The 21,980-nt window shown below is 42.9% G+C and overlaps 1 protein-coding gene across 2 annotated transcripts in view; it reads right to left on the bottom strand.

The window, feature by feature from the left end:
• Positions 1-591: 591 nt before the first annotated feature.
• PBX2 (PBX homeobox 2) overlaps positions 592-21,980 on the bottom strand; it is a 76,083-nt gene continuing 54,694 nt past the window's right edge. Inside the window, exons 3-9 of one of the 2 annotated variants that reach the window (XM_077483802.1) lie at positions 11,032-11,276; positions 10,690-10,880; positions 9,729-9,864; positions 7,802-7,955; positions 6,636-6,724; positions 6,293-6,376; positions 592-4,635 (exon numbers count right to left, since the gene is read on the bottom strand). In XM_077483802.1, coding sequence (XP_077339928.1) covers positions 4,543-4,635; positions 6,293-6,376; positions 6,636-6,724; positions 7,802-7,955; positions 9,729-9,864; positions 10,690-10,880; positions 11,032-11,276 — 992 coding nt within the window. In that variant the 3' untranslated portion in view covers positions 592-4,542. The remainder of the gene's footprint in view (positions 4,636-6,292; positions 6,377-6,635; positions 6,725-7,801; positions 7,956-9,728; positions 9,865-10,689; positions 10,881-11,031; positions 11,277-21,980) is intronic. The other variant, XM_077483806.1, reaches the window with a different exon arrangement.

Consider the following 21,980-nt stretch of genomic DNA (forward strand, 5'->3'; position numbering starts at 1 on the left):
AAATGACTACATTAGGCATGTGTGTGTAATTTTTCCTTTATGGTATTGCTAGCTGCTGACCCTGCTGTGAGCAGGGGACACAATGGAGCCACCCAGATTTGCCAACTTGAAGATTCCTTGGAATCCAGTAGACCAAAATGGTTACCAGTTAGGCCTCGTTTACACGATGTGCAGAGATGGGAGTTTTTCTGCATGGGCACAAAAAATGTTCTCTACGTGCCCTGTTCACACCACACTTGTATCACGTGTGGATTTTTTCTGCGCCAGAATCTGCAATATGTATAAAACTCACTAAGATACATGTGAAAACTTATGTAAACTTGTGTCTCTGCATCCGTGTGTCAGTTTCCATCAGTTTTTCTGCACGTATGGCGTGAATGAGACCTTAAATAGTCAGTTACAAGAATAACAAGTGCAAACCTGTGATATTTATCTATGTGAACTGAAAATTTGGAGGAAAAAAAATTCTTGTAGGGTAAAACAAACACCAATTATGGTAGCGCACAATTAACACATTTGTGGTTTAACAAAAGTGGTTTTGCTGCACTGGTGTATGTTTTCAATACACAAAAATACAGCAGAACTTGCACATTTGCTCTTTTTTGTGTGAAGCGTAGCCAAAAAATTGCTGAAAACATAAAATCAAGTCTTTTTATAAATTAAAATTACAATATTTTGGCTTTGTGCTATTCCAGGTAAAACGCTAAAAACAGTTGAATTTCACATGTTTTACCTGCCAAATAATTTGCAATTCTGCTCATCCGGTCTAGCGATTTACACAGCCAACATGATCATTCAGCTATTTCCTGATTAACTTGTATTACTTCCTGGATCACCTCACTGCCAGCTAGGCAGAGCTAATTATGCGGATTCATCATTCTATTAATGGTCAAAGAAATAAAGCCCATGGGCCTTAAATAGCCTTGGTTTAAAAGGCTTTGTCTTGGCACGCATGCATGGACACAGAGTGCTACATCATTTTTTTTGTGCACAGCCCTACTGATTAAAAATATATGGTTCACACTATTTTTTTTTTTGGGTCCGTTTACTTTTTGTGGTTGCAGCATATTGAAATGAATGGGCAACCAACACACCCTAACATGCAAAAAATCAAATGCAACCCTTTTTTGGAACACAACTCAAAATGGTGTTTGCAACATGGTGAAAAGTAGGTGTGCTGACCTAGTGTATTGCCATTCAAGATGATGTTATGGGCCCCATAGGCAGTGCACTAAAGTGACCTTGTGTGACCAAGGCCTTAATACTGGCCATTCACTTAGTATTCAGTGCCACCATTAGCTTTCACTTATAGTAATCCGCTGCTCACAGTTACACCTTTTTACCAGTTTCTAGCAACTAAACTAACAAATTCATGGTGGAAACCAAATTAACATTGCTAGTCTAAAAGGTTTTTTGATTTGAATTTCCATAATTTAGTTCAGTGGTCTCCAAACTCCAAACCCTCTTTGCTTGCCTTTATCTGGCCCTTGGGACACTGTTTCATCCACTGATACTGACAATGGACAAAATTCCTCACTGTGACATCAAAATTGGGGCACAATTCCTTACAATGACACCAATGATGGGGCATCATTCCTCCCAGTGACATGAAAGGAGAATTGGTTATTCAAAATGGCCACAGTCTGGCCCCCCTAAGGTCTGAAGGACAATAAACTGGTCCACTGTTTAGAAAGTTTAGAGACCTCCGATTTAGTCAATTGAAACTGATTGAAGCCATATGTGTCAGACTGCTGTGGTTGATAGCTGATGACTGCTCTAAAATTGCAAAGCATATGGCTAGAATTAGGGTACTTATTCACACAGAATGAGAATCTTCCCATCCATAGCCATCCTCAAGATGCCATATTAAGCCCCTTTATAATATATGGCCCTGCAGGACATTATTCAGTATAAAGGTACAATGAGCATCAGAAAGTAACCATGGCAGCCAATCGAAGTCCATCTTGTGCTGTGCTAGAGTGGGAAAAGCAAATTCTGATTGTTGGCTTATTGTGCTCTGTATTTTGTTCCTTGCACTTTTTATCAGAGAAGTCTATAGGTAGTTTGTCATTTGGTTGAACTGGATTATCAAGCAAATTTAACATGGATGAACATAGGCCACAAACATTAGGCCTATACATAGGTGAATCTGTCAACAGTAGAATGTGTGTATTTAGGTTTTAGTGAATCTCAGCTTTCGAAGAGCCTCAAAAGACCATACTATGAGTTGTAGGTAAATAGCTACTTTATCTACCTGTACTATGTAGGATTCAGAACTACATAGTCTTTCCTTGACTATCCTCATCTAACTAGACAACAACCAATGGATACAGCATCATACCCAAGCATCATCTGCAAGATTTGAGTAGTGTGTTGGAAACAAATAGGACTGTTCTGAACCTAAGAGTATTTTGCATCAGCTGAAGGCCCCCCAGCATGTGGGATAATTTATGTCATTTTAGTGTATGGTGTGATCCAGTAGGGGAGAAGATAGAATAAGCGTTGTGACATGCACAGCTGTACCTACGGACAGTAGAACGTATATAGCCAGCAGCGAACCTCAGCTAATTGGTAATAAACAGATATTTTGACCCGACAAAACCCCAGCACCACTTTTTTGTGCCCCAGTTCAATCTAAGCCCACCTAGTGGATGGGGTGCTCCCAGGGGAGTAACATTAACAAAATGGGCTACAGCAACAGGCACAGCCCATATACTCCAGGCAAGTTTTTTGAGTGTGCAAACCGAACTGTGTGCCGAATAGTTAGTCTTATGACACTATTTCCAACTTAGAATTGGAGAGTCCCACCAGGAATGGGTGGCAAGTGTTCCCTTTTAAACCTCACATGTAGGAAGTCTAAAGAAAGAGGGTCTGTCATCTAGTTTTACATATGTAGTGTTTATAAAATTATACCAGCTTATTCAAACAAAGGCCTAAAAGCAAAATAATATTACTAATCTGGGGAGACACTGAAAGGGTTGAACCACTCAACATGTCCTTGTAAAATTCAAGGCTCATATCCCAAAACAGCAACAAGAAGGAGATCCACGATAGGCAGGTGGAGCTCATAACCTGTAGACATTTTCCAGCCAGGGTCTACAAAGATCTCTCAATGATTGACCACCCAAAAGAAAAAAAAAAGAAGTGTTGAGTAGACATCCTCAAATACAACATTTCTGTAGTATGCTCTAGACAATGGATGTAGGCAGATGTGTATAAGGGATAACGTTAATAAAAATATACATACATTCTCTAAGCATTCATTCACACAATTTTTCACACTTATGTAATAATGTATCAATCAACGGGGATATCTGCACACATTGACCCCCTCTCCAGTTCTGTAACTTTATCTCCAACAGCATTATGAAAAAATAAAGCCCCTACCCCCACCCAACCCTGTCTTAAACACAAAGTTCCTAGTATCAATTGTATTTGTAACCCAGCATCCCAACAAAAAATAAAATAAAAAAAAGGGGGATAGGGACAGAGGCTTGGGGAGACAAAAATTCTCACACACCTTACTGCCACCCCCCGTGCAGAAGTGAAAGATATATATATAATTTTATTTTCCCTTCGGAGGTAGTCAAACTTGCGAACGTGTGAACATAAAGAAAACTCAGAAAAAAAAAAAAGAAAAAAGTCTTCTCTATTGGTTATGTGAGCCGCTATGAGGTAATAACGCTGTTCTTTGATTGGCAGAGCCTCAAAGGATTGTGGGTAGACTCTGGAGGGAAGGAACGAGGAGATTTAAAGTCTTTCTGTCTTTCCTTCTCTGTGACGCTTTTCTCTGTTATTTTTACTCCGGTATCCAATCCAGTTTCTTGCTTCTCCACACCCCTCTCCTTCCCTCTATCTCAAATGTCATCCTTTTTGCCTCTTAGGATCGCCACCTTATGTAACCTGTTTTATATTTATTCATAAATCCACTCTTAATTTCTCCTCTGTCGGCGACTCCTCTCTCCCCCGTTTACTCTGTATTTGGGTTTCATGTTCAACTTTATGTTCTCAAACTGATGTTTTTGTTAATCTTTGTCACTGTCACCCTAGTACAGTGGATGATGTGATACATTCATATTGCTCCACTGGACAGTGTAAGTGGAGGATGTTTTTGGAAAACAGGTTGGGAGACCTTTGAATTTCCCCTTTCTTCTAGATATCTGCAAATGTCCTTTTCTAGAGTGACCATCTTAAGTTACTCCAACTTGTCAGTTTTTTTTTTTAGAACAGCCAAAAGGATGTGTAGGTACTCTTTGGGTACAAGTGCCAAGACAAGTTTTTTTTTAGGTTGTCTCTCCTGTATCGACACTTCATTTACAGAATGTAATCGCTTAAGGTTTTAAAGTCATTGTTGTCTTGGACCAGTTTCATGGTATTGAGGCTCACGTGAAGAGAGAGGTAAGAGGAAGCATGGGTTTAACCAGAAGTGAAGGGGGAAAATCCCAACACTTTCTTGTCCTATGCTGACCCAAGATCAGTTCAAGGAGAGACCGAGCTTGCCGGAAGGGTGAGAGAGGAGAAACCCAGAGAGGAGGAGAGTGCTCAGTTAGAGGTGTCAGAATGTACACTGCCTGGTCCTTCTGTTGGGGAAGTGACAGAAGAGGGAGTCACAGCCTCTTGCCATCCTCCGTTGGCCTAAAAGCAAAAAGAGAGACATTTGTTGAAGATAAAAAAATATTGCAAGTGGACTTGGTACAAGTAATAATGCACTGGAGACAATTTTTTTTTTTTTAATCTTGAAGGTCTTGGATGCATGATCATAGCTCATTAGGCATATGTGTCATTGTGACAGCTTCTAGCACAGGGCTCATGGTTGCTAGGATTGATTGGACCAATGATTTTACCCCAGGCCCATTCATCTGCTGGCTAGCACCCCAGCCTCTTTATTAACTTTCAGCTGTTGACCAGGGAGTCTCTCCCTGGTCAAAAGCTGAAAGTTAATAAAGAGGCTGGGGTGCTGGTGCCATCATTGTCAAAATATGGCACCACATTTATTGAATTTCACCCCACCAATTTGTTTACTTTCAATTTTCAGCTGGGGAATCACCTGGCTGGAGTGGGGAAGCGTCATCTATTGCTATGTTTCTGTCAGCTGCCCTTCTGGAGGTGTCCTAGCTAGCAAGAAGCTGCACTTAGGACTATGGTCCTGTGTTTATGGTGTGTCTGGTACAGAATAACTCCAGTACGGCATCACTCCAGGCTCAGTGCCATCTATTTCATGAAAAATGTATGTACTTGTTCCCTACAGGTACATGAAGCTGTCACTCACACTGACATTTGTCATTTGGAGGAGCAAGGGAATTCTAATTAGTGTTAGAACACTCTTTATGAATTCCCAAGTACACGTTTTAAGAGGAACTCCAGGAAAACAACTAAATATCAATTTATTATTATAGGCACTTATATAGAGCCATCAATTTAAAATACATATATATTGACCGTTCCTATCAATTGTTTTTGCAATACTTTGTAACCAGTTCTACAATTAAGACAGACAGCACTGCTAGGCTCTGGGCATCCCCTTCCTCCTGCAGAATAAACAATAGGTAAGGAATTTAGCTAAGTCCTGGAACTGCCCAGCTGGTGACTGGATGTTGAATTAGCAGCATATGTTAATGCCATTATCCCGATGCTCTACTCTGACTGGATATGCTTTCTTTATCCTGCTGTACAGAGGATTACAGGAGGCAGACATGAAATCAGATTCAAATGGTTTTGATATGTACATGGAGCTTAAATGTGAAAAACAGTGCCTTCACATAGACATTCATTGAGATTTCACAGGGCCTTCACATAGGCATTCACTGAGACTGCCTTAATGTATGTTGGTAATGTATGTACATAACGGAGATGGGACTTCATGTAGGAGGAGCAAATGCTACAATAAGTTGTCCAAAATGCACTAAAACCTTTAAACAATAACGTTACAAGGGCCATGCCTATTGTCCATAGTCTTCTACTTTGCAACTAAGGCTCCGTTCACACAGGGGCGACTTGTCCAGGCGACTTAGCCGCCCTGACAAGTCGCGCTCCGTTCTGTACTATGGAACCGTTCTAATAGGAGCGACTCAAGTCGCTCCGACTTAGAAAAAAGGTTCCTGTACTACTTTTGGGGCGACTTCAGGCGACTTGCATTGACTTCTATACAGAAGTCGTTTTGCAAGTCACCGCTGAAGTCGTGTGCAGGTCGCGTCTGTGAGTCGTGCTGCAAGTCGTGCCGCCCCTGTGTGAACCGAGCCTTAGGGTTTACTATAAAAGAGAAATGGGATTATCAATCTATTTGGGTTCTTACCCGGATCTCCCGAGGGCTGTATATCTGATTTGCTGATAAACTGTCATTGTAACCAGGACCCATCGTGTGACGCAAGGACTCCACCTTTGAGGAAATAAACATTTCGAGATGAAGACGATTTGAAAGAAGACACACCGGAGCAAGTATACAGAAGGAGGGAACAGGAAAAATAATATAGGATGTGAAGAAAATTTGATAAAGTTGTGATGGAGAAGTACACCTGAATGACATATAAGGAAGAATCTATCGAACAACAGAGGAAAGGTTAGCAGAAGATATATAGAGCAAGAAAGGAAAAAAGTAAGAAATAAAAAAATTATAGTGGAGGGGACCTAAAACTGACCTGTGAAGGGGGATAAGCATCCCCGTTTAAGCCCTGCATCGCCATGAACATGTCATTAGATCCAGACAGGTTGAATGAGCCACCAGAACCTGAGAGAAGAACAAGATAGAGGAGAATATAGAGGATTGAGGAAGCAAAGTGATGGAGTTTTAAAAGTTGGAGAGTAGAAGTAATAGGTCAGATAGTTTAGAGGAAGGTAGAACAAAGTGTCAGAAGGTTGGAGATTTGCAGATGGGATGGGGAATTGGAGGTTTGAGAAGACAGAAAGATGGAATAAAATGTCAGAAGGGTGAGGAGATATTGGCATGAAAACAATAGATATAAGTATTGTGGAAACATGAGTTTGAGTTGAGTGGATAGCGATGGAAAGTTAAAAGCCAGTGGATTGCAGGGAAAAAAGAAACAGATGTGAGAGCAGAGGAGATGGACAAATGTCCAAGGATTAATGAGAGTTTGCCATGAAACACAAGTCAGAAGGTGGAGAAAATGAAGAAAGTGGGGCAACAATATGTAGACAGGACAGATTGAATCAAGAGACAAAGAAGAGATAAATTGAGTGGATTCAGAAGACAGAAGGATGGAATAAATGCCAGAGTAGGTGTTAATTGCAAATAAAAAAAGAAAAAGAAATGCAGAAATATATTTAATGGAACAAGGCAATGAGGGTTGAGAAGATGAATGGTTTGAAGCCGCACAAGAAATGATGGTTGATTAAATGGAAAGCATATGTTAGAGGTTAAGGATAAATAGAGAAATGTGTAGGAGATTAAAAAGACAAAGAGAAGGAATCAAGAGTTAGTGGGTTGTTGAGTTGGAATCAACAGTTGATGTTGAGGAAAAATAGGAGTTGAGGAGACAGGGAAGGAGTCAAGAGTGAGATTTTACAAGACAAAGAGAAGACACAAGGAGTCACAGGGTTAAGATGCCGAAGAGAAGAAGAATAAGGAATACAAAATGTCAAGGATGCAGAAAGCAAAGAATTGAGAAGGAAGAAAGAACAGTAGTTAGATGGGACTGTAGCCTAATGTTACGGGTAAGTTAACTAGCCACCCAGGTGCAAGGTGGTTTTCTATGGAAGGTGTTTACTTCTATAAGTGGCAGCTCTATAAGACCATATTCATAGAACAAGTCCCCTTTATTGCTCCAGAAGGAGGAAGTGAACCTACCTGCAGAGGTTGGGGTGGTTGGAGAGTTGGCTCCACTGTGACCTCCCTGGGATGCGCTGACTGCTGTCTTCACTGCATAAATATTTGCTTCCTCTTGGAATTTTCCAATGTTTTTCTTGTACCGAATTCTTTTATTCCCAAACCAATTGGACACCTGTGTGGAAACACAGACATAAATTAAAACTCATCCAAAATTAATTGTTCACATTTAACCAGTCAATATCAAGTATATAATACATCAGAGTGGTATGTATCTGTAAACGGTGCATCTGAACACAGCACTTTGTTTACCTCTACCACATGGATATTCTGCCTGTGCCAAGAAACACCTGAAAATCCTCTGCCATGCTTACTTACATAGAAGCAGTGGATATGGGTTTTTCAGGAAAGAGGATTGAGGAGAATGCACCAAAAGTTGTATAAAGACAACATTTCTCTTCTTTGCTATGAATAGAATGGAGAAGGGTTAGCTCTTCTGTCACATTTTTATCTTTATCATGTCTTCGTCTATGGAGGGGACAAGAAAAGCAAAGGGAAATGTAAAACTGTAGAGTTGTCTCCAGAGCAAAGGTAAGAAGAACCTTTCCAATAGGGACAAATGATCTGGTGTCTAAGATGGTATTTCCCCTAATTTTCTTCTTTTCTCTATGTGTCTTTGGGGGGTGAAGTGAAGGGCAAATACCGCAAAATATAACCCTACTCTATACAAAACTTAAAATAAATAATATTTTTGCTTATACAATGAAGTTTTATGTTCCTCAAAGAGATACTTAGGAGGACAGAGTTTTAGGTATAATCAATATCAATTCTCTTCCATAGTGGCAAATTCTATCCCAGATGTTCATCATTATCAGACCTTCAGCATTTGGAAGTCTAAAAACAGGAACGGTAGAGAGAAACTTATGGGGATGGCATTATCCTATATATGCCCTTGTACTGTTCAGTTCAGTCCTCTAAATATACCCAGACTTTAATATTCTTTATATTCTTGGCAACAAAAATGACAATTGCAAAGGTGTGGAGGTCCTCAGTAGTTCAACTGCCCACCACCAAGAATAAACTCTCATGGATTATGAACCACGAGAAACTGGCCACCATCTTACTAGAATGCGCAAATGGATATAGAGATGGTGGTGGGACATAGAGGCCCGGTTCTGGAAGGACTACCCGCAGAGGCACGCTCACCCTATTCCCATCACTTTTGTTGCCCTTTTTTCTCTTCTTCTCCTCTTCAACCTTATTTGACTATGGTTCATTAGGTACTCTAATATGACCTGAAATCAGGGCTGTAGTTTCCTATTGATTAAACATTCTGATTCATATTGCAGTGGTTTAATTCTGCAATGCCCTACTGTGTTATTGACAGGAATCCAGATTATGCTCCATTCTGAGGTATCAAACGAATGTACAGACAAGGGGATTCAGGGCCCTGTACTGTGTAATATATTTTGCACGCAAATATCTTTATCATTTGTTACTGTGCTTTATCCAGGTCTCTGTTTTATTTGATTGATTGTAACTCACTATGTTCTCCTAAACCAGTATCAACTATTGGAAAAGAATAAAAAGTTCAGGCCTTGGGGAGCACCCCCTGAAATAACTTTCTTATCTACAGACCACAGTACATTACTTTGACTGGTGAGTTGTAGTAATAAAATTTATACCAAACACTAACCTTGCTCTAGTTTTTAACAGAACACCAACAGTAAACTGGTGCCCAGTGGTAGCCTGGTGGGGATACTGAAGCCATTTTTGGGCATATAGGAATCTGCCTCAACAGTGGCAAGTGGTCAGACAATACACACGTTTGGATTGGGTTCCATTTTCTTTCACAAAGGTTCATTCATTTAAACACTTAACTCTTTACCACCTGCTGGTATACAGATTTAGATCCAATTAGCCAATAACCATGGTACTTGAATTTTACCTGTGACACAGTGATGCCGCATTTCTTTGCAAGTTCCTCTTTAGCCTCTTCGCTAGGGTAAGGGTTACTTAGGTGTGAATAAAAGTATTCATTCAACACTTCTGTTGCCTGTTTACTGAAGTTTCTTCGCTTTCGCCTATAATAAAAGTAGATATTTACATATTTAGAGCACAACAAGCAACTTTCTACTGAAAAAGCTCAAGAAAAAAATTATCGTTGTTTGGTAAAACAAGCAAAGCAAATTCTAATTGAATGACATTTAAATTGTAAAACCCACAGTGTATTATAAACTGACGCTTTTTAGCAATAAAATATTTTTTTCCATCCTTTGTTGCATCTCAGTGATTCTGATCTCCTGCAGCCTATTGGCCGCAATTTCCTGCCCTATGGATGAAATGGCCAATTGTAATAGGCTATAGGCCTTCCATCCAACATCTCTTCGGAAGCTATGTGAAAACTGATCTACAGCAGATTTAGTCATCTAAATTGACAACTCTTCTTCATGGGTGTCTGACATGCATGCACTAGTGTACAACTATATATTCCATAGGAGCATTTCCATATTCAAAAAGATATTTGTGGGTATCCAAAGACAACAGTTACAGAGAAGCCAATTAGCTAACATCTTGGGTCATAATTAATTAATATGCAAGTATCTTTAGACCAGGGGTCTCCAAAACGTCTAAGCAAAGGGCCAGTTTACTGTTCTTCAGATATTGGGGGGTAGTCTGTCAGTGTGAGAAGAAAATGCCCTGGTGTCAATTGGAGTAAACAATGCCCTATCATTCGTATTAGTGGGAGGAATAGTGCTCCATTGTTGGTATCAGGGGAAGGATTAATGCCCGGTCAGTGAGAGGGGTAGTGCCCCAAGGGCCAGATATAAGCAGGCAAAGGGCTGCAGTTTGGAGACCACCACATTAGACCACCACTGTATGTCTTCTATAAGCTCTTTGGTATTTACCGTGCATCCAAAAACCTTGACCGGAGGATCATAACAGCTTCACACGTGCTTTGCTTAAGCTGCATCTGGATCGAACTGAACTTTCGGTGAATGATCCCTACCATCCTTTCAATCTCCTTTGGGGAGATGGGTCGGGTTCGGCTCTGTTCCCTCAGCAAATTCATGACGTGTGTTGTAAATTCGTTGCATGCCTGAGTCCAAAATTAGAAAGGTAGGGGTAGAAACAGGTAGTAGAAACAGAAACAAACAACAAAAGGATGTTGGAAAATAATTCAAAGATGGAGGATGAGTTGAATTGGTTTATAAAATTATGCCCTCCACAGATTTCTTGTTTTGTCTCACCTGTTCATACTTCTCCAGCTCGGCATGATAAATCTGTCGGATTTGGGACAGCTTATTCCTGTAGTCCGAGTGTTCTATGGAGTTATCTGGTGAGACACCGCCAGAGGCTGCAGCAGCTGCGGCTGCTGCAGCAGATCCTCCACCCTTCTCTGGGCCTGCCACACCTTCTGCAAGCAGCATGTTGTCCAAACGCATCAACTGAGGGTCCACAGGTTCCTCCTCCTGAGAATTTCGAATACTGAGCCCTGCAGAAGAAGAGGAGACTTGATTTGAGTTTGGTCAAAGAGCTAGAAAGATGTACTGAAATATATGGATAATATTTACTAAGATTCACTAAATCATCATAAAACGTTAAGCTAGGAGTGGACAACTTTCTGTAGAATTCAGAATCCAGTCCGTCTAATCTAAAAAAACATCAGACCAAGGTTAATTTGCCCATTCAGGTAAAGAATGACCCTCCACCCTTTTATACTTCCCATTCTCAGGCTCCCACGCTCCTCTGTTCCTCTTTTGGACCTGGGAATGCAAACCAAGCCTCAGCTCCTTATCAGAGCCATATCAGGTGGTATCAGGGCTTACATATGGTTAATGACTTCCTCCTCTCCCTAGTTATGTGGGTGCAGTGTGGTGTGGCGGCAGGAAACACAAAGAGGCCCACCTATGCACTGAAGAACTTGCAAAACAGTACAACAACCCGGTGGGGAACTCACCCGGCCGGGAACTTACAGTCAATACAGCGTAGAACAGCAGTAGTAGGCCCAAACTGAAGACAGTGCTTGCCAAGTGGGGTGGAATGCGGCCTACGCTGTCTGACCCAAACAAAACTTGCTGAAGAGCAAACGTAGGCCCTGAGCTGTCCAAACTCCTCCAAAACCTGTCCATACTCCTAGTGCTGTCCCTGACAGACTGGTATGCTCTCCCTACACCAGCCACTTTGCAAATGCGCCAAAACCTGGGGGCAGAGACTTAAAAAGACTGTCACTCAGGATGGCCGCCTGGGTCACCTGGATGTAGCGTAGCCAATGGAAACCCTGCGCACTGCATCAGGAACTGGGGGAACCACAAGTTTCCATAGACTTCCCTCTCCAGCTGCAGTACCACTCCAGATGAGCGCCACCAACAGTGGAGAAAATAAACTGCACCTGCCTACACCTATGTTTGGGCCTATAAATTGCTCAGACCCAACTGCTGCATCTTTGAAGAAGTAGAAAAGGTCACATGCTCCCTCAACCTTGGAAGCATTTAGGAAGCACTTCATTAGGGCAGTGGAGGGGGAGTTCAGCTAAGGAAAAGACCAGCCTGTGATGGGTTGTTCTTTCAGGAAAACCCGTCACCTTGTCCTATCTGGGGAAAAAGTGGAAATGACAGAATTTGCCTAAATTAGACTAAAGGAAACCATCGAATATTTTCATTGCGCAACATTCATCTGAAAGTAATTTTTGATGGGTTTTTGTTAAATTCATGAGAGTCTTCATACCGTACTGTATATTGATTACTGCATTACATGCAGATATGTATACGATTTATCTACTGGTCACATGTATGTCAGGGATGTCATGGCTGCTAAGGCCTGTAGCATGGTGGGGGGTAGAAGGTATCTAAGCTCAAAGCCAGCAGCTCTTTTCGTGGCAGAGTTGCAAGAGAAGTTTATTAATTTGTTCTTCAGCATACAGAACTTTGAAAACCTCAGGAACATCAATAAACCTTACAGATTCAATGTAATTACAGCCAATCACAGTCGAAATTTGTTTCAGATGTCATTAAGAATATTAAACAACTATGAACTAGGAACATTTTGAGGGACTTGATTCATTGAGAATTTTAGAGAGACGGCAACTAATCATGCTTAGCTATGTTTGAACTTTGCAAGGCATGCTGGGATTTGAGGTTCCCCAGCCAAAATTCCAATGCATCCTAGGAATTTCATAGAAATGTTTGTTTTTGCTCAACAGCCATGCATAGGCCCTAGAAGACATCTTGCTGCCTCCCATTCAGCTCACCTGAATCATTCCATGTGGATAATGAGTTGCATTATCCTGCTAATCTTTGCATTATCCAGATAAGTTTCACACATTATCCCAGCACAGTGTTTCCTGGCTTACCAGCCCTTCCCCCCTCCCAGCCAATCCCCTCTCTCAGACAAGCGAGAGGCTCCCAGCCACCGTCGCTGTGGAGACGACCTAGCGATGACCTTTTCTCCCGCCACAGCAACAGCAGAGGAAACATGGCTGCCATAGCAACCGGGAGGGAGGGGGTGGGCATAAGACAGGCTGGAGAGAAATTGGGAGAAGGAGGGAAGGAGTGATGGGGCGAAGGAGGAGAGGGGGAGGCTCCATCAGCAGGTAGAGCTAAATGTCCTGTAAAGTAGATGTATATCTAGGAAATGCAAGAATTTATGAATGGTAGCTTGAGTTTCGTCATGTCCCTGCCTGGTGTCACACAATTTTCTATGTTATCTGGCTGTGATTCTTTATTTGGACTATTAGTTACATTTTTAGGACAAGCTTTCGAGGCACTGCTGCTTGGACCAAGAAGGGGGTACACCGGGAAAGCTTATCCTGAAAATGTAACAGTTAGTACAAATTAAAGCGACATGAACAGAAATCAACCGTGGTGTCCCAAGTGCACCAATATGGTTACAATGACCTTAAAGTGGGCCACCACCCACAAATAGCACTTCCTCTATTCTCCATCCTTCCCGCTTCCTCTTACACAATTGGAAACATCTTTTTTTAACATGAAATACCTTTTTATTATTGCATGGATGCACTTCCGGAATCCTTACCTAGGCAGAGGATGATGTGTCCACCCTACCCTTTCCTCCTGGGATGTTTACGTCACATCCCAGGAGGCAAGGAGGCAGTATTTTGGTGTTTCAGCAGGCTCACACATGGATAAGCACAGAGCATCCCCCCCCACACACCCCATGCATGTGCAGATCACTGCAGGTCTTTTGCTGGTCTATAGGTATTACTAAAGAATGGCAGTGGCCTGCACATGTGTGGGGGAAGATTGCACATGTGCAGACATGCTGCAGATCTCTGCCAGGTCCCATGAGGCCTGATAGGGACCCACGACATGCCTGCACATGTGTAGGATTTAATTTCAAGATGGCCGTACAAGAGCAGAGCAATGAAGTAAAATTTTGTCTGGGAGGAGGACAACGCTGGACTCCATGAACTGGTAAGTATGTTTCTTCAATTTAAAGTGGAGCTCCACCCAAAAGGGGAAGTTCTATTTTAAGCCCTCCCTCTCCTCTTCACCAAATAACACTTTATTTTGGAGGGGGAAGTGGGTACCTGATTTTGACAGGTGCCCACTCCCACTCGGATCGCCTAGACAGTCCTCCTCTCCCCCTCCCTCCCTGCAACCTTCTAGGACATGTCACAGGTCCCAGAAGACTGCGGTCTCATTCACAATGCGCAGCTCACACATGTGCAGTGGGCACCCGACTGTAAAGCTGCAAGCTGTCACAGCCCAGTGCCCACAGCTGAAATTCTGGTGCCGCGGAGAGAAAACCAAGAGAAGGAACGTCTGTGGTGAACACATCGCTGGATCCTGGGACAGGTGAGTGTCTGTTTATTAAAAGTCAGCAGCTACACTTTTTGTAGCTGCATATTTAATAAAACACAAAAATGACTGGAGCTCTGATTTAAATATAGGAACAATTATCAAGAACTAGAAATAAAATTGTAGCTAGGTAGGGTCAAGTTCCTTTTTAAGCATGTGTCATCCTGAACGAGAGTTGTGCTGTACCCTGGCCAATATTTTCAGCCTTCACAGTTGCATCTCTAGTGGTAATATGGCACTGTACAAATTAAAGTAGACTAATATGGCAAATCTTTTTTTTATTTTGAATAGAGTAATGCCTGGTATGAACAACGTCCGTTTCTTTTTTTTTTTTTTTTTTTGCATGCTTATTCCAGATCGGACCTGCAGAGTTTACTAAAGTCACGAAAATTCTCGTACTATAGAATAGAAATTCGGAAGTCATGTATAATGTTTTGTAGTGTATTTGAATTGAATTCTTTTGAAAGACAACAACAAAAATCGTACGATCTAGCATCGTACGGAAAAAATGTTTGTACGTGTTGGATAATAATCAGATGAACTGTCATGATCGGCTCTGGAAAGCTCTGTACTAACAATCCAATTATCGTACGATCGTTCCGAAAGCGATATTTGTCGTGCGATTTTCTGAACGTGTGTACGGGGCTTAAGGGAGGGTTTCTTTTTTTTCTTTTCCATCTGTGTCCATTGGGCAGATTACCCTTCACTTCCTGTTTAACAGCTAAAACCGGAAGTCAGAGGGAATCCCTGCAAATTAAGGGAATCGATTGGGTCACCAGAACTGGTGTCACCATTGGAAAATTTCCCCTCTATTACTTTTCCGGGGACAGCCCAAAATTTGGGATTTTATCTTACTTTCGCTTTCAATGATAATGGTAAACAGTTACAGGAAAAATAAGAGAATCGGGGGCGCAGACAGCCATACAACTTACTTGGTGTTCTATTCTCCACTCTTTACAAAAAAAAAATTTTGCCTTTAGTTCTACATTTAGGTGGATGGTTTTGGGAAGCCCGAGCCATGTGACTGAAATAGTCTAAAAAAAAAATCTCTATGCCCGATTGCTATGACTTGGCGTTGTTTACTTCTACCAACAGACATAGGACAATGACATGCAACTAATCACATACATTGATCCAGTGCGCCATTGTGGCCACCAATCACAGCTATACGCAGTCACCACAAGATTAACAAATGTGAAGGTCCTCGATTATCCATAGAAAACGCTGATAATTTTTGGGTTATACAAGTCACCAGATTTGGTCACATATACTTCTCATGCTTTGCACTATCAAGGTGAATCATGGTTATATGCAGCCCTGCAAGACCAACCATAGATGTGAACGCAAACCTCCCAACTTTTTGAGATGGGAATGAGGGACACCTATCAGCAAAAGTATGCAGGCATAGCACAAACCCCTTGCCAAGCCCCCTTAAAGGAGAATTGTACAAAAAAAGAAGATCGGTTACCGTATATACTCGAGTATAAGCCGAGATTTTCAGCCCCTTTTTTTAGGCTGAAAGTGCCCCCCTCGGCTTATACTCGAGTCACCGCCGTCTGTCTACCCGATCAGCGTGTCGTGCAGACAGATGGCGGCCATTCCACTATTCAAAAGCCGCGCCTCCCTGTCTGTGATAGGCGGAACACTCAATTTCCCAGCAGTCAGTGTTCCGCCTATCACGGACATCCGCTCATCCTCATACTACGGACGAGGATGAGAGGATGTCCGTGATAGGCGGAACACTGACTGATGGGAAATTGAGTGTTCCGCCTATCACAGACGGAGGCGCGGCTTTTGAACAGTGGAATGGCCGCCGTCTGTCACAGACGAGGAGAAGAGGTGCGGCGATCCTGGCATGGCCGCCGTATGTTTTTACATGCAGATCGCTGCAGAAGGACACAGGCTGCAGAAGGACAAAGAGGCACAGGACACAGGCAGGCTGGACACAGGGATGGACACAGTGATGGACACAGTGATGGACACAGGGATGGACACAGTGATGGACACAGGGATGGACACAGTGATGGACACAGTGATGGACACAGTGATGGACACAGGGATGGACACAGGGATGGACACAGGGATGGACAGGCATGTCTCACCCTCGGCTTATACACGAGTCAATACGTTTTCCCATTTTTTTTGTGGTAAATTAGGGGCCTCGGCTTATATTCGGATCGACCTATACTCGAGTATATACGGTAAACCCACAAGTGCTTTTTTTACCACTACTATTTCTTTATATTGGCTTTTGGAATTTACAAGTACAATAATTTAGAAACCAGGTGAAAAGTTTAGCGCTGGGAAACACTTTTTGATAGATAAAAAGTGCATTTTATATACATCTATATAGATCAGACCAAAATGAGGGACAAATGAGGAGGAATGAGGGACAGAGGGACATTGCTCCAAATCAGGGACAGTTGGGAGCTATGTGAATGGCCTTCTTCATCTTTGGAAAACAGTGAAGAATTCATTTTATTTCAGTCACAGCTCCCTAGGCTTAGTCTTAATAAGTCAAAAAAATGTTACTGCCTTACACATCAACACAGAAAAGGAACGATCTACGTGTACCACAATCTATTATAACTCAAGAAAAATGTTTCACCAGGTTGAGACAATCCATGAATTATTATTTCAACCACGATGCATAAAGCTTAATTCAACCACCAAACGACAGTTAAAAGGAAGTTGTCCAATATTTAAACAATCAGTTCATTACAGTCCTTGCACAAGAGTGGCATGATCAGATCCGTCTGTCCATTTTTCAAGCAGATCTGATCAGAAGCTCAATGTAAGACTATGGGTAGGCATGTTTCTGTTTGCCTCTGGACTGCCTCCATGTCTGACTAGGTCCAAAAAAAAAAAAAAAACAGAAATATTTGTGTCCTTTTCCATTTTTCCAGTCCTAATCATGATGCATTAGATGTAAAAGATGTACATGAATGCACCTCCATTTACATCCACCTGCCCATAGATCTAAACTGGGTCAATTTGCCTCCAGGCACAAGCTGGAGGGAAAAAACTTCATGGACAGATGTCACAAAAGTGACCGCAGGGGATCTATTCATGGAAGATGGCCATCTAAAAGGGTTGTTTAAAGTGTATCTAAAGCCAAAAAACTTTTAATTAGTTTGGATAGAGTGGTGCGAGGCTAGCAATGCTTTCATGTTTTTATAGCGCTGTCCCCCTGCTGGGGAGATTCACCCTTCCCATTTGTCATGATAACTATTGTCACATGAGCTAAAAAGCCAACATTTTTAATTCTCTCAGAAACAGAAAAAAAAAAGAGGAAATGTTTTGATGGGGACAAGTACTGCAGCAACAACTGTAAAATATCCCTCAAAATTATTCTTGGTTCCTGCTGTGTTTCTTGGTTGGGAAGTCAAGAGAAATGTTCCCAATGGGACACAGGCCCCAAAATAGCATATAGAATATCTGCCAGGAGTAACACTCTCCTACTCCACCAAAAGCTAGGAAAAAGTATAGGTGTTAAGATATATGCCAAAAAGATGCAAAATAAAGCAACAAAAATAACTTGTTTAAGCTTTAAAGATGAATTCCACATATGGCAATTTACAAACGGTTACACTAGCCCAACTTGGACCAACGCAAGTATAGATGTTCCATATGGAAGCTTGACACTAGCTTCTGGGTTCTGAACCAAAACAGCTGCTCTGCTGCTTACTGGACACAAAGAGGATGCATGCTTGGAATGGGCACCACGCAGAGATCACTTTCCATTTTTTCAATGAATGCAAAGTGTTCTCCGATTGGATGAGGTGGAGACACAGGACTCGAAAGTGAGACCACTGTAGTAGCAGTGCCTACCACAGCGATTTCCAACTTTCAGTGGAAACCCACATGTATATAACATACTTATACTGGTCCAAGCTGGACCAATGTAACTATACAAAAATACCTGGATCTCAGCGTTAAGTGGCTATGCACCAAAGATGTGACTTATTAACCAAGTGTTATTTTCCCTGAATCATTTTACCTACAAAATAAAATAAATTTCGCAGCATAGTGGAAGGATCCTGAGATCTATAAAGAATCTTTTAACATCACTCTAGGAGAGAGCAATGACATGGAGGTCAACAGAAGGAACGAGTAAGAGCAGCAGGGGACCCAGGAGTTTGTTTCCCAGCGAACTTTGAGGGATTGTTTTTTGCAACCAATCAGCACTGAACAGTGTGTACGACAGAAAATACAGGACCCGCCATCGATGACCTCCTTCCTATTTATGCTGGTAACAGGTCCCATTTTTACTGGCCAGGTGGAAACCTACTAAACTGTAACAAGTATGCAGATCTGGGAAGTCAAAATTCCTCATCTACCTACTTTTTTTTAGCCTTCTATGGACATAAAATTGCTGCAAACACAGAATGGATCACTCATCTCATAGCTGCCTATACCTTTACCATGTAGTAGCAGGATGAGAGACTGATCACCGCAATATACCCAAGTACTTTTTAGGAATTGGAGATGAAATTGCAAAAAAAAAGGAAAAATTGGAAACAATAAAAAAGTTAATGCCTTTAGACCAACCGTTCTCAAACTTTTAACTCCCAAGGAACCCTTGAAATCATTTTAAGGTCTTGGCAAACGCTTACTAAACCAGTACTCATGGGTCAATGGGAAAAAATGCTGCTTACATTTGTGGCTAGTGGGAAAATTGCCACCCCCCCCCCCCTCCCAAAGCACCCCTTACAGACAACTAAAACGATTACTGGTAGGAGGTCAGTCAACCACAGATCAAGGAACTTCTGAAGGAACATTAGGGTTCCACAAAACCCTGGTTGAGAATGGCTGCTTTAGACCCTTGGTGGGCCACATGTGGCCCGCTATGACTCAGTATGTGGTCCAGGCCAACAATCAGAATGCAGGGTTTTAGCTCTCGAACCAGCATTAGGTGGTCCAGCCCTAAACCTAGAAGCTCCCAGGCTCCTGCTCCAAAGGAGTACAGTGCGAGTGCGTTACCCACTACTGTAACAGCGAGTTAGGCTGTCACTCAAAATTAATGGCACCACACCACACGCATAGCAGTGCACAGGTTCCTATGCCTTGCAGCAATGCACACTAGGACATACATTTTACCATGCTTTAATGCAACACAAATCTATGAAAGCAAAACTATTATGCGGCCCTCTGGACATGTCAGGGGGCCACACTTGAGGCCCCCTATATTCACCAACTTGACCACCACTGCCTTTACACTCAAGTCTCTCTAGACACAATGTATAAAACAACTCAAGTCACAAAGGGGTTAAACAACCCTGCATGGTGTATGCTCTTAAGCAAGCTAACTATGAAAGGCCAGAGCATTCAGGATGAATAAAGAGGTTCATGTTTATTAATCAGGGTTACGGACGGTAGACCCTTCCCGAACGCCTGTCTGACAGCTGCCGTGCGGGCCCACAATTAGACATTACACGGCAGCTGTCAGGGGTTTGAACACGGCATCTGTAGTGAAGTAGGTGCTATTTACACAAGCGCGTTATCCCTTCATTACAATATGAACAGGCCGGACGCTCTGACATGGAGCAGCGACTATTTGGAGTTGTTGTTTTTTTTATCTGCCTGGAGACAGAATCATTCTTACTGCCCATAGCAATCAGACTTAATTTTTTATAATGCACTACATATTAGACTAAATGGAAGCATGGGATTGGTTTTCTATGGACCATGAGAGCATATCGCAGACTATAAAGGCCCAAAAAGCCAATGACATTGAATGTATTCACAGTATCATAAACTGTGTGTTATTGTTCCCCTTCAACAAGGCCACATGGCTAAATACAACGTTGAAATAAATATATGTAAATGATCTTCTCAGTCAAAACTCCACCAGCCTTGTCACCTAGGACTCCCTGCCTGTTCCTAGATCTCCCTGATCTCCAGGGCAGTTAAGGGTTACAGCCAATACAATGGTCATTTCTGCAGTGGGCATGGTTTTAAAATGCTCTTTGCTAGTAGTAACAAGTATCTCTACATATATATGTATATCAGAAGGTACATCCTCAGGGATGATTGGATTTCCAAACATTTGCACATAAAAAGTGCATGCTTTCAAATTGGGCGCTTACCCAGCTGCCGCCACTGCCGCTAGAGACACTTACCCTAAGGTGACTAGATTTTTAAAATGAAATCCGGGGACATTTTTTTTTTTTTTTACTGGTAATGGCGTCAATCAGTGACTCTCTGCCAATCGCCACCACCGCCCGCCTCACAGCGTGTCAAGTCTTACTTTCCAGGCCCCGGCTACTACTGGGTGGGGAACAGAGGAAGATCACTCTGCCAGGGAAGGCAAGGAGATAAGTAGGCAGTCGGCTGGCCGGGACTTGAGCCAAGTCAGAAGAACATGCAAGCAGAGCTGAATGGGCATGTGCCCAAAACTGAAGAAATTTTCCCTCTGCTCCGAACAGCACATGATCATCAGAAAGGGGCACAGATAATTGAAAAAATACACCCCCTTAGCTAGTAGGAGTAGCAGAGCGGAGGTGCGTAATTCAGATTTTTTATTTTTTATTCTGCACTGACTGTCTTCGAAATTGCCCCAGTCCCTGTTCATATCCAATCCTGGGACAAAACCGGGGACAGTGTCCTCAATCCGGGGACTGTCCCCGGAAACAGGGGATGTCTGGTCACCCTACCTTACCTGGCTGCTGCCGCTGCTGCCGCTAGGGACCCTTACCCGGCTGACACCGCTGCTGCTAGGGACCCTTACACGGCTGCCGCCGCTGCTAGGGACCCTTACCCGGCTGCCGCTGCTGCTAGGGACCCTTACCTGGCTGCCGCTGCCACCGCCGGTCCTGCTAACCTTACCCGGCTGCCACCACTGCTGCTGCTCCCCTTACCCAGCTGCCACCGCTGCTGCTGCTAGGGACCCTTAGCCGGCTGCCGCCACTGCTAGGGGCCCTTACTCAGCTGCCGCCGCTGCTAGGGACCCTTAACCGGCTGCTGCCGCTGCTAGGGGACCTTAACCGGCTGCCGCTGCTGCTAGGGGCCCTTAACTGGCTGCCGCCGCTGCCAGCAGCCCTTAACCGGCTGCCGCCACTGCTAGGGGCCCTTGCCTGGCTGCCGCCACTGCTAGGGACCTTTACCTGCCTGCCGCCGCTGCTAGGGGCCCTTACCCGGCTGCCGCCACTGCTAGGGGCCCTTACCCGGCTGCCGCTGCTGCTCAGGGCCCTTACCCAGCTGCCTATACTGGTGAGGGTGTTTACTGTACATGGCTGCAGGTCCTTTTGAATGCAATAGCTTTGCTATAGACAATGAATAAATTGGAAGTCTTAAATATCACTGGGGCCGGTGTTCTATCAAATAGTGCCCTGCCCATGCGCAATACGGAAGGGCACTCCAGCTGATTTCCCGATCAC

This window comes from Lithobates pipiens, unplaced genomic scaffold, assembly GCF_037356315.1.
Source record: "Lithobates pipiens isolate NorthernLeopardFrog02 unplaced genomic scaffold, aLitPip1_a1.2 Scaffold_1, whole genome shotgun sequence".
NCBI classification, from domain to species: Eukaryota; Metazoa; Chordata; class Amphibia; order Anura; family Ranidae; genus Lithobates; species Lithobates pipiens.